A 14,234-nucleotide genomic window follows, 5' to 3' on the forward strand; every position below is an offset into this window, starting at 1 on the left:
TATATTAAGCAAGTATCAGTGGGTGTGAGAGTTCAACTTTTACTCATCTCTTCAGCTCATTGAAGTGGTCTTCAATTGTTCTGTGAATGTAGAGGATCCTCCCACTTTGTCCCAGGTTTCACATGGTAGTTGTGTGAGGTTATACATTGCAAAAAAACAGCACCAATGTGTTAAATGTCTCAATATTCATATTAATGCATTGTGACAAACTCAAGGGGGAAAAGGTTGTGGTTGTAACAGGGACAGTTATGATGCAACAACTGAAGAGGAACAGTTAAAACCCCTTCATCATGACCTGTTTAGTTGTCACAGAAACACTTTTCCGCCTTTGACTTGACGGCATCAATACATTCTGTGTTCCTCTGACCTAGAAAATAACCATATTATCAAGACAACCTACACGTAACAGCCCACATCCATGTACTTCAGTGCACGATGTCTCAGTCACACACAAAGACACAGACACACACACACAGACATGACAATTAGATTGATCAGATAGGAGATTGAATTCCTCTTGTATTTCCCTGCTGTGTGTATTTACTACCCAAACAAAGTCACACCTGAAAGTTCCCCTTCACATTCGCCATTTGAAATTCCCTGCTCAACAGGTTAGACGAGTGTTCCTCTAGTATAGAATGTTGACCATCAGTCAGAGCTGTAGAATTACAACTAATCATGTCATTATGTCATCATTGTTGTCATACGTCTTGTAAGAAAAGTTCTTGCTCATCCTCAGTGCAACACCCTGTGGTGAAATTAAAGTTCTTTACTGGTTCTGTGGTGATTCTCTGGTTTGGTTGATCTAACTCATCACATTTAAATAAAAAAAATACCACCACCCCAAATGTGCCCTTTCACAGCTTCATAGGACATAAACAGGGGCAGTTCCATGGTTTGACTCAATATACTTTATCACTGTGGCGCTAGAGGAGGCTGGTGAGAGGGGCTTTAGGAGGACAGGCTCATTGTAATGGCTGGAATGGAATCAATGGAAAAGAGTCAAACACGTTGTTTCCATGTGTTTGATGTGTTTGGGACCATTTCATCAACTCCATTTTGGCCATTAGAATGAGCCCGTCCTCCTATAGCTCCTTCCATCAGCCTCCTTGTGTTGGTTGCCCCCCATCTATCTTCAGAGCTTGTGCTGCTAGGCGACCTAAACTGGAACATGCTTAACACCCCAGCTATCCTACAATCTAAGCATGATGCCCTCAATCTCACACAAATGATCAATGAACCTACCAGGTACCTCATCAAAGCCGTAAACACGGGCTCCCTCATAGCTATCATTCTAACCAACTTACCCTCTAAATACACCTCTGCTGTCTTGAACCAAGATCTCAGCGATCACTGCCTCTTTGCCTGCATCCGTAATGGGTCAGCGGTCAAACGACCTCCACTCATCACTGTCAAACGCTCCCTGAAACACTTCTCCGAGCAGGCCTTTCTAATCGACCTGGCCGGGGTATCCTGGAAGGATATTGATCTCATCCCGTCAGTAGTGGATGCCTGGTTATTTTTTTTCAAATGCCTTCCTAACCATCTTAAATAAGCATGCCCCATTCAAGAAATGTAGAACCAGGAAGAGATATAGCCCTAGGTTCTCCCCAGACCTGACTGCCCTTTAACAACACAAAAACATCCTATGGCGTTCTGCATTAGCATCGAACAGCCGCCGTGATATGCAGCTTTTCAGGGAAGCTAAAAACCATTATACACAGGCAGTTAGAACAGCCAAGGCTAGCTTTTTCAAGCAGAAATTTGCTTCCTGCAATACTAACTCAAAAAAGTTCTGGGACACTGTAAAGTCCATGGAGAATAAGAACACCTCCTCCCAGCTGCCCACTGCAGTGAAGATAGGAAACACTGTCACCACTGATAAATCCACTATAATTGAGAATTTCAATAATCATTTTTCTACGGCTGGCCATGCTTTCCACTTGGCTACCCCTACCCCGGTCAACAGCACTGCACCCCCCACAGCAACTCACCAAAGCCTTCCCCATTTCTCCTTCTCCCGAATCCAGTCAGGTGATGTTCTGAAAGAGCTGCAAAATCTGGACCCCAACAAATCAGCCGGGCTAGACAATCTGGACCCTTTCTTTCTAAAAGTATCTGCCCAAATTGTTGCCACCCCTATTACTAGCCTGTTCAACCTCTCTTTCGTGTCATCTGAGATTCACAAAGATTGGAAAGCAGCTGCGGTCATCCCCCCTCTTTAAGGGGGGGGGACACTCTTGACCCAAACTGCTACAGACCTATATCTATCCTACCCTGCCTTTCTAAGGTCTTCGAAAGCCAAGTCAACCAACAGATTACCGACCATTTCGAATCTCACCATACCCTCTCTGCTATGCAATCTGGTTTCAGAGCTGGTCATGGGTGCACCTCAGCCACGTTCAAGGTCCTAAACTATATCTTAACCACCATCGATAAGAAACATTACTGTGCAGCCGTATTCATTTATCTGGCCAAGGCTTTCGACTCTGTCAATCACCACATCCTCATCGGCAGACTCGACAGCCTTGGTTTCTCAAATGATTGCCCCGCCTGGTTCACCAACTACTTCTCTGAGAGAGTTCAGTGTGTCAAATCGGAGGGTCTGCTGTCTGGACCTCTGGCAGTCTCTATGGGGGTGCCACAGGATTCAATTCTCGGGCCGACTCTCTTCTCTGTATACATCAATGATGTCTCTCTTGCTGCTGGTGAGTCTCTGATCCACCTCTACGCAGACGACACCATTCTGTATACTTCTGGGCCTTCTTTGGTCACTGTGTTAACAACCCTCCAGGCAAGCTTCAATGCCATACAACTCTCCTTCCGTGGCCTCCAATTGCTCTTAAATACAAGTAAAACTAAATGCATGCTCTTCAACCGTTCGCTGCCGCACCTGCCCGCCTGTCCAACATAACTACTCTGGACGGCTCTGACTTAGAACACGTGGACAAATACCTAGGTGTCTGGTTAGACTGTAAACTCTCCTTCCAGACCCACATCAAACATCTCCAATCCAAAGTTAAATCTAGAATTGGCTTCCTATTTCGCAACAAAGCATCCTTCACTCATGCTGCCAAACATACCCTTGTAAAACTGACCATCCTACCAATCCTTGACTTCGGCGATGTCATTTACAAAATAATCTCCAACACTCTACTCAACAAATTGGATGTAGTCTATCACAGTGCAATCCGTTTTGTCACCAAAGCCCCATACACTACCCACCACTGCGACCTGTACGCTCTCGTTGGCTGGCCCTCGCTTCATACTCGTCGCAAAACCCACTGGCTCCAGGTCATCTACAAGACCCTGCTAGGTAAAGTCCCCCCTTATCTCAGCTCGCTGGTCACCATAGCATCACCCACCTGTAGCACGCGCTCCAGCAGGTATATCTCTCTAGTCACCCCCAAAACCAATTCTTTCTTTGGCCGCCTCTCCTTCCAGTTCTCTGCTGCCAATGACTGGAACAAACTACAAAAATCTCTGAAACTGGAAACACTTATCTCCCTCACTATCTTTAAGCACCAGCTGTCAGAGCAGCTCACAGATTACTGCACCTGTACATAGCCCACCTATAATTTAGCCCAAACAACTACCTCTTTCCCTACAGTATTTATTTTATTTTATTTATTTATTTATTTTGCTCCTTTGCACCCAATTATTTTTATGTCTACTTTGCATATTCTTCCACTGCAAATCTACCATTCCAGTGTTTTACTTGCTATATTGTATTTACTTTGCCACCATGGCCTTTTTTTGCCTTTACCTCCCTTAGCTCACCTCATTTGCTCACATCGTATATAGACTTGTTTCTACTGTATTATTGACTGTATGTTTGTTTTACTCCATGTGTAACTCTGTGTCGTTGTATGTGTCGAACTGCTTTGCTTTATCTTGGCCAGGTCGCAATTGTAATTGAGAACTGGTTGAATAAATGTGAAAAAAAGAAAGAAAAAGAAATGGAGGTAGTATGTACATGAATGTATAGTTAAAGTGACTATGCATATATGATAATCATTTAGATTTCTTTATCACTGTTCATGTGTTGAACTATTGAATTCTCACAAGAAAATTCTCACAAGAAAATGGTTAAAAATGCAGAATGAGAACTTCCAGAACTGGAATTTCACTGCTCTGGTGGCAGAGACAACAGTGTGTGTTGTGACACAGTTTGGAATTTGGGAATTTAACACTGATTGATGACTCAGTGCTGATGTCTTTGGTTCCTCTTGGTTGTGCTACCTTAATAAATTATTATGAACAGCTCTTGTAAATAGTCATATATCTGATTGTTTTGAATGAATATGCATTTGTCACAACATCAACTCTTTCCTAAAACCTCAAAAGGAACAAGAAGAAACAGTTGTATGAAACTCCTGTTGTTAGCCAGGTAGAAGTTATTGTACATGGTATACAACCATCAAGGCCGGGTCTATGTAGATTTCAATGTAATCCAAAATAACAACTTGGAGCTTAAACACCATAGACATACAAAGTGAATGTACTGTATGTCATCTCTACAAGGCCTTTGGAATAGGAGTGTTTTTTAAGAAACATTGTGAGAGTGATTCACCCTCTGCTGACCTCTCATGGTGTAGTGTCACCACGGTTACTACATCCACCCACTGGTGACCTCTCATGGTGTAGTGTCCTCTACAGTTACTACATCAGTCCACTGGTGACCTCTCATGGTGTAGTGTCCTCTACAGTTACTACATCAGTCCACTGGTGACCTCTCATGGTGTAGTGTCCTCTACAGTTACTACATCAGTCCACTGGTGACCTCTCATGATGTAGTGTCCTCTACAGTTACTACATCCACCCACTGGTGACCTCTCATGGTATAGTGTCCTCTACAGTTACTTCATCAGTCCACTGGTTACCTCTCATGATGTAGTGTCCTCTACAGTTACTACATCAGTCCACTGGTGACCTCTCATGGTGTAGTGTCCTCTACAGTTACTACATCAGTCCACTGGTGACCTCTCATGGTGTAGTGTCCTCTACAGTTACTACATCAGTCCACTGGTGACCTCTCATGATGTAGTGTCCTCTACAGTTACTACATCCACCCACTGGTGACCTCTCATGGTATAGTGTCCTCTACAGTTACTTCATCAGTCCACTGGTTACCTCTCATGATGTAGTGTCCTCTACAGTTACTACATCAGTCCACTGCTGACATCTCATGGTGTAGTGTCCTCTACAGTTACTACATCAGTCCACTGCTGACATCTCATGGTGTAGTGTCCTCTACAGTTACTACATCAGTCCACTGCTGACATCTCATGGTGTCGTGTCCTCTACAGTTACTACATCAGTCCACTGCTGACATCTCATGATGTAGTGTCCTCTACAGTTACTACATCCACCCACTGGTGACCTCTCATGATGTAGTGTCCTCCACAGTTACTACATCCACCCACTGGTGACCTCTCATGGTGTAGTGTCCTCCACAGTTACTACATCCACCCACTGGTGACCTCTCATGATGTAGTGTCCTCCACAGTTACTACATCCACCCACTGGTGACCTCTCATGATGTTGTCTCCTCCACAGTTACTATTTAATATCTTGTCTCTGTCTGCTTCATCAGTTAGTATCTGTCATTGTGCTGTCCAAGGTTCATCTTCCATTCACCACTCATACCACACAAGATGAACACACAAAACAAGTGAGAATTCTTAGGAAAATATATTTATTATAGACATAAAAAATTAAAGTAACAGTTTAAAGCAACAGATGTGATCAATGATATGATCATACACAATACTTTTATGAATAGAATGTTACAACGTGTACCATTTCTGATGCCCATAAAACGAGATCAAACCATTAAACTCTGCAATGACAAAGCCTATTTCATACACAAACAGGTTATAGTAAAATATATGACATTTATTATAGACATAAATTGTAACAGTGACAAAAAGTAACAAATGTTTTCATGAAAAAAAGTTTAAACATTTAGTTTCCTGTCTTACAACGAGATCTTAACCTTATTGCTCATGAAGTGTTATATTATAACTAATTTTTTTTTATTTGCTAAATATATTCATATAAAATCAGCCCAGAAAATATAGGACTAAGAAGTTATAGGTAGATGGATAGCAGATGAAACAGGATGGGATATACACTATATACACTGGGTATTAACATGTTCAGCTCCTGACTGTTACATACACATGTTCTGCTCCTCTGTATCCAGAACCCATCATCGGATTAGGACTGTGATTTACTGATGTGAACCGCCTTGTCCCTGAAATAGATTAGAAAAATTAATATTATTTTCTGTTGTTAAGGCCACTCTTATATTTCAATATCTCCAATTTAGAGGTGTATCTGTTGTAAAATCTGAAACAGGTTCAATGTGCCTACATTCAGGAGTACCATCTTTGTTTGTACCATTCATAATAAACAACTATATTCTAAATCCCTTTTAATATTCAAGTATAAATAGTATAACAGTTGTAATGTTATTTATGAGAGTCATTCTTACCTCAGTTGGTTGACATGTTGGATCACCGAGCTCTGGGAAGGGTCTGCACACACAGCTTTCCCATTTTTAGTGTGGAATCTAGAAGAGACACATACAAAACCGTAAGTCTATATTCAACACTCTGTTTTCACAGCATTTTTTACCCATATTTCTATTCAACTATAATTACACTATAATGTATTTTTTGCTGTAAAGAATCCTGAACCTCAATTCAAAAATAAATAATCAAAGATACTCACATGATGGCAGGGATTCTGCAGATTTCAGTCGTGGTCTGTAGGGTATATCCTACGATAACTGCAAAAGGTATTTCCCTACCAGTATAACTTTGACAGCAGAATCTTCTACGACGTGCTGTAAAAAATGAACAAATAAACAATTAAAGAGGACTCTTGATGAAGACTAAATATTACTCTAATTGTCCAACAGTTTAGTTCAGTGTTCCAGTAATAACACAGACAGACGGACCAAGACACAACTTTCACTGCAGAATATTGACCTTGTTTAGCTGCAGAAGCCTCAGTAGTGAACAGCCCCACAGCCAGGAGCACGAGCAGCACAATAACAGGGGCTCTGATCTGGGCCATCTCTTCTTCTGTGGTGCTGTGGTTAGTGATGTGATGAGCTGCTGTCTTGTCTTCAGACAGAAAGCTTCAGTGGCTGTGTGAGGTCCTACTCCTCACCAGAGCCATATATATACTCCTGGTGCAGGTAGAAACGTATTCTCTGAGAGGTGAAATGTGCTTTCCTACCCACGCCTTAAAACCAAAGTTCCACAGCAGAATTGTGTGTGTGTGTGTGTGTGTGTGTGTGTGTGTGTGTGTGTGTGTGTGTGTGTGTGTGTGTGTGTGTGTGTGTGTGTGTGTGTGTGTGTGTGTGTGTGTGTAGCCATGTACCCACGTCAGGGAATCCACTGCAGATCTTATCACCATTGAACATACTGTATTTACAGTTATCAGATTTATCAGTTAATTTAGGAGGAATCACAATACATTGTGAACCGCAGTGGGTAAGGTTGTACAGTCAAACCAAAGGATTGCCCCTGTTTGTAGCTTATGAAGCAGTTGACATATTTAAGATGGTGATATTGATGAGAAAATATGTGATTGGACTGTTAGATAGCAAACAAACCACAATAGCACCACAGAACAAGTAAAGAACTTTAATTTCACCACAGGGTGTTTCACTGAGGATGAGCAAGAACTTTTCTTACAAGACGTAAGACAACTATGATGACATAATGACCCCAGGGCTCTGAGTTGTAATTCCTAATTCTACAGCTCTGACTGATGGTCAACATTCTATACTAGAGGAACACTCCTCTAACCTGTTGAGAAGGGGAATATAAATGGGATTGATGTGTGTATTATTGATTTACAATTGCTAGGTATTACTGCACTGTTAGAGCTAGAAACACAAGCATAACATCTGCAAATCTGTGCGCTTGACCAATAAACGTTGATTTGATTTGTACTGAAATACAACAGAGGAATGCAATATCTTATCTGATAAATACAGTAGTCCCTTCTATGTGTGAGTGTGTGTGACTGCAACCTGGTCTCAGAGCATTTCATATGATTATGTCAATCTGAGACACTGTATTTCGTATGATATGTTTCAATTTCTAGCTAGGTGAATAGGTACTAACGTTAGGGGTTAGACTGAAGTTTAGGAGTTAGGATAAAGGGTTAAGGTTAGGGGACGGGTTCGCTAACATGCTAAGTACAGTGCCTTGCAAAAGTATTCACCCCCCTTGGCATTTTTCCTATTTTGTTGCATTACAACCTGTCATTTAAATTGACTTTCATTTGGATTTCATGTAATGGACATACACAAAATATTCAAAAAAAGTCAAATGGGAAAAAAATAACTTATTTCTAAACATTTTTTAAATGAAAAACGGGAAGATGGTGCATATGTATTCACACCCTTTGCTCTGAAGCCCCTAAATAAGATTTGGTGCAACCAATTACCTTAAGAAGTCACATAATTAGTTAAATAAAGATCACCTGTGTGCAATCTAAGTGTCACATGATCTGTCACATGATCTCAGTATATATATACACCTGTTCTGAAAGAGCCCAGAGTCTGCAACACCACCAAACAATGGGTATTATGAAGATGTGCAGCTGTAATTGCTGAAACAGGTGGCTCTACAAAGTATTGCCTTTGGGGGAGGGGGGTGAATAGTTAGGCACGCTCAAGTTTTCTGTTTTTTTTCTTGTTTGTTTCACAATAAATAAATAAAAAGATTTTTCAAAGTGGTAGGCATGTTGTGTATATCAAATGACACAACCTTCCCCCAAAAAAATGTAAGGCAACAATATAGGAAAAATGCCAAGGGGGTGAATACTGTCGCAAGCCACCTTAGTTCCAAAGCACCTAAAAAGTAGTAAGTAGTTGAACATTCGCTTATTTGCTCAAATTGTCCATGATGCAATTAGAACTTGAAACCTTTGGGTTGCTAGACGTTGGCGTTACATGCCTACCTGTCCACCCTGATCAACCACCCTCCTTTCATTGTTGCATTAGGTAACCATCTGTCTTATGTAACTATACCAAACTATACCAAACATAACCTATCATTCTAAATAGAGTGTCTGGGATTTACGTACAGAAAAATATGAAATGCTCTGAGATCAGGTTGGTGACTTAGACCTCGTGCACTGAAGTGCAGGGACGTGGGCTGTTACGTGTAGGTTATCTTGATAATATGGTTATTTTCTAGGTCAGAGGAACACAGAATGTATTGATGCCGTCAAGTCAAAGGCGGAAAAGTGTTTCTGTGACAACTAAACAGGTCAGAATGAAGGGGTTTTAACTGTTCCCCTTCAGTTGTTGCATCATAACTGTCCCTGTGACAACCACAACCTTTTCCCCCTTGAGTTTGTTACACGATGCGCTAATTTTTTATATGTTCATGCATATCAAGATGGGGACGTTAAACAATGACATAGAACTACTGTAGGTCTACCATTTCAAAACATGGTCTTAGCTTCACAATATTTGGCAGTGTATGGTTCTTCCACTTTGGAGAACGTTAAGATTGTTGGCTTTTTCTTGTTTTCTGCTATAGAAATACCCTTTGTAAATAAAATGACAAAAAGCCATTACTACTATTACTACTTACAGGTCATCTTTCAATCATGTACAACAGAGATCACAATACTGATTGAAAGACTACCTGAAATGAAGAATCATTTCCATTCACAGAGCCATTGAAGACCACTTCAATGAACTGAAGTGATGAGAAAAAGCTTCATTTTCACACACACTGCTACTTGTTTTATATTTAATATATCAAAGGATTCTTGCAGTCAAGTGTTCTCTTCTTGTAATATCAGTAGCTGATATTACAGTTGCGATACATGGAAAAGTATCTCCTACAGTACATACAGTAGGCCTACTAATCACAACGGTCAAGAGTTATTGTGTTTGAATTGAACACTCAAACTTATTTTTAAGGCTACTGTACATAACATCACATTATGTCACACGGTACCAACATTATGTAATGATCTACACTCTCAGAAAAAAGGCTTCCAAAAGGCTACTGTACATAACATCACATTATGTCACACGAGACCAACATTATGTAATGATCTACACTCTCAGAAAAAAGCCTTCCAAATGGCTTCTTTGGCTGTCCCCATACTGTAGGAACACCCTTTTTGGTTCCAGGTAGAACCTTTTGGGCTCCATGTAGAACCTTCTGTGGAAAGGGTTCTATATGGAACCCAAAGATTTTCTACCTGGAACAAAAAAGGTTCTAGATGGCAACTTTTTTTCAAAGCGTGTAGTACAACAATAACATCTTCCTTCATTTGTTGCTGACACGCACCAACATATAGTTGCTGTAAATTCTTGACGAGGCCAGAGAGTGGAAGTGGGTTTTGTACCAAGTTACAAACAATGGGCCTGTTTGTCACACTTCCCTCCCTGACCCAAATAAAAATCCACCTTGTTCCTCAACCGCTGGGTCTACGGTCTAGAAAAGGGCATCATATTTCCAACTGAGAAAGTATTTAAACTAGAATTCCAGATCATTGGATCAGATCATCTTGGAATCTCATTCTGAGGAGAGAGTTCCAGGTATCTGTTGAACTTCACTACCTGCCTCGACCTCTGAACCTGACAAGATGGCAAAGCTTGCTGTGACTCTCTCTACTCTGCTGCTGCTGTTGTTGGCACTGATGACTCTGGGTGAAACTAGTAAATAGGACAGGAACTGTCATCAAATGTGCTGTTCGCTACCATCAATGTTGGCTTAGTCATATTTTAGTTTCCCACCTAGTTTAACTTTTTAGTATTATCTTATCGTTTGTCTTAATATCTGTGATGTTTGTGTTGTGCAGGTCCTCTGAAAATAGGTATGCACAAGAATGCACAGAACACAACATGTTGCACACAATACCAAAAGGACCCCATCCCCAAGATGAGGCTGACTAAATAAAACTAAATACAACTAGGAAGAGAAGATGTTTTATTTAGCTATTTCCTATTTTCTAATATGTTTTAGAAGAGATTATTTTCTGAATGTTCAAGTTAACTATTTATGGCAGTGGCTACAGTAAATCAGGGTCACACAGAGTGTTTAGTGGTAGTCTTAAACAAATCTACTTTGATACAAAAGTATATACCTCACACATGGTTATGGGCTTAACAAAAAGAGGACACCTGTACCATGTCAGATATAGAGTTTAAATGTATTACATTCTGAGTTTGCCTCCCAATATTACACTTTATATACATCACAGAAGACTGAACTGTAACGTAACTGTTTGAATGAGAAACACCACATTTTTGTCAGATTTTCTAAAATAATTTGTATTAATTCTGAAATTCTGATAACATTCCACCCATGAGGCCACTATGTGATTTGACTGCAGGAAAGGGCTACCAGACACATGTTCAGATTGATTGTTGAAACTGATGTCAGGAATGTTTAATGTTTCTAAATCCTTCTCTCCTCTCTCTCGTAGATTCACCACTGTGAAAAGGGTTTTGGGACAAACCTGCCTGAACTCATCCCGTAAGATGAATTAGTTGTATTTTATTTTATGTCATAATATTATGTTACTGTAACTGAAGAATACAGAAAAACTCAAAGTACAATAAAATACATGCATTGTTCTCTCATTGTGAATGTAATGAATAGCACTGTAATACATTGTAGACTATGATTAACGATAATGTGCTCTATGAATTTTCTTTTAAGGATCAAAAGGATGGCAGCCTGAAGATGGTGGTGGCATCCACACGGACCTGACTTTGTCAACTATTTTCAGAGGGTGATTTGGGCTCCCGGGTGGCTTAGCAGCCTAAAACACTTCATCTCAGTGCTTAAGACATCACTACAGACACCCTGGTTCAATTCCAGGCTGTTGAGGGTGGTGCACAATTGGCCCAGTGTCGTCTGGGTTTGGCCGGTGTAGGCCGTCATTGTAAATAACAATTTATTCTTGACTAGTTAAATAAAGATTAAAATGTTTTAATTGTTAAGCACCAGCTGTCAGAGCAGCAGATCACTGCACCTGTCCACAGCCCATCTATCTACCTACCTCATCCCCATACAGTATTTATCTATTTATCTTGCTCCTTTGTATCTCTACTTGCACATTCATCTTCTGCACATCTACCATTCCAGTGTTTAATTGCTATATTGTAATTACTTCACCACCAAGGCCTATTTATTGCCTTAACTCCCTTATCTTACCTCATTTACACTCACTGTATATAGCATTTTTGTTTTCTTTTGTTCTACTGTATTATTGACTATGTTTTGTTTATTCCATGTGTAACTCTGTGTTGTTGTTTGTGTCGAATTGCTATGCTTTATCTTGGCAGTTATGCAATTATGCTTGCGGTACGTTACGGCATGACATGCCACGATGTAACGGAGGGTCTGTTTTTTAAACTTTTCTCCAATACTATAGAGCCATTAACATGTCGGTCAACGCTTGAATAGAAACCTAGTTCACACCCCCGATTTTGATGTAACTACAGTCCCATTAGTTTTCTTTGTAGCCTCGATTGAATGTTGCGGTTGCGCACATTTGTACGGATTGGGGTGAGTTTATGTTACTTTCAGGTATTTAGCTAACTGCTATGTTTCTTTGCAGAGTTTTCCTATAAGCGTAATAATCTGGGATTTCAGCATTTGAATAAGCTTTTCTAATTTTCTTATAGCGATCTAATAACATACCTAGTTTGCTAGCGAGCTAGCCATCATCCTCATATTTTCAAAACAAAAATTGTCAAGAGTTGGGAAAATAGTTCTGGTCCATCCAGCTTCATTGCTTTTTGGAACACCAGAAGTACATTAATTTCCTATGTAATGCTGTTGTTTGCCTTGCAATTACGCCTCGATCACACCGACAGCTTCATTGCGTTTTACCTTACCTTAAGTTGCAGTATGTTCAGTGTGGTGCATTGTGCATAGATTGGATTTATTCAACATATGCATCAAACTGTATGCATAGAGGGCTTGACAGAAATGGTAGTAGAAGGTGAATGTGTAACTAACACCTTGATCACACCGACAGAGCTTTGCGCATCTGGCGGACTAACTAAACACAAGTACTGCGTTATTGCTTAATATAAGGACATCGATGTATAGCATTTAATTGTACTTTTTACTTTTACGCGAGTGTTACATTTGAGTTATTTTCCACCACTGTCCTCAAGTACTTTTTAAACAAGATCCTTTTAGACTTTTACTAAGTAGCATTTTACTGGGTGACTTTCACTTTTACTTTAATCATTTTCTATTGAGGTACAGTATCTGAGTACTTTTTTCACCACTTGTTTGTTGTGAACAGTAAAACTACAACTTTGTTGCAGAAGCTGTACCTTTCTCACAGGGCCTCTTCAACCTCAGGAGGCTGAAGTAATTTGGCTTGGTCCCTAAGACTCTCACAAACTTTTACAGATGTACAATTGAGAGCATCCTGTCGGGCTGTATCACCGCCTGGTACTTCAACTGCACCGTCCGCAACCACAGGGCTCGCCAGAGAGGGGTGTGGTCTGCCCAACGCATCACCGGAGGCACACCGCCTGCCCTCCAGGCCACCTACAGCACCTGATGTCACAGGAAGGTCAAAAAGATCATCAAGGACATCAACCACCCGAGCAACAGCCTGTTCACCCCGCCCTGTAGCACTCACTTACGTCAACATGAAGTGCTTTGAGAGACTAGTCAAGGACCATATCACCTCCACCCTACTTGACACCCTAGACCCACTCCAATTTGCTTACCGCCCAAATAGGTCCACAGACAATGCAATCTCAACCACACTGCACACTACCCTAATCCATCTGGACAAGAGGAATACCTATGTGAGAATGCTGTTCATTGACTACAGCTCGCCATTTAACACCATAGTGCCCTCCAAGCTCGCCCTGTGTAACTGGGTACTGGACTTCCTGACGGGCCGCCCCCAGGTGGTGAGGGTAGGCAACAACATCTCCACCCCGCTGATCCTCAACACTGGGGCCCCACAAGGGTGCGTCCTGAGCCCTCTCCTGTACTCCCTGTTCACCCACGACTGCGTGGCCACGCACGCCTCCAACTCAATCATCAAGTTTGCGGACGACACAACAGTGGTAGGCTTGATTACCAACAACAACGAGACGGCCTACAGGGAGGCGGTGAGGGCCCTCGGAGTGTGGTGTCAGGTAAATAACCTCACACTCAACGTCAACAAAACTAAGGAAATGATTGTGGACTTCAGGA

At 41.1% G+C, this 14,234-nt stretch overlaps 1 protein-coding gene across 1 annotated transcript; it reads right to left on the minus strand.

Annotated features, from left to right (window-relative positions):
• Positions 1–5,681: 5,681 nt before the first annotated feature.
• On the minus strand, positions 5,682–7,179 carry LOC116358627 (C-C motif chemokine 4). Its single transcript, XM_031810531.1, has 4 exons — positions 6,999–7,179; positions 6,739–6,853; positions 6,500–6,577; positions 5,682–6,259 (listed from the first exon to the last, which is right to left on the minus strand). The coding sequence occupies exons 1-4, from the start codon at positions 7,084–7,086 to the stop codon at positions 6,223–6,225; spliced, it is 318 nt and encodes a 105-aa protein (XP_031666391.1). The 5' UTR covers positions 7,087–7,179; the 3' UTR covers positions 5,682–6,222.
• Between the last annotated feature and the right edge of the window lie 7,055 nt (positions 7,180–14,234).

This window comes from Oncorhynchus kisutch, linkage group LG30, assembly GCF_002021735.2.
Source record: "Oncorhynchus kisutch isolate 150728-3 linkage group LG30, Okis_V2, whole genome shotgun sequence".
Taxonomy (NCBI): Eukaryota; Metazoa; Chordata; class Actinopteri; order Salmoniformes; family Salmonidae; genus Oncorhynchus; species Oncorhynchus kisutch.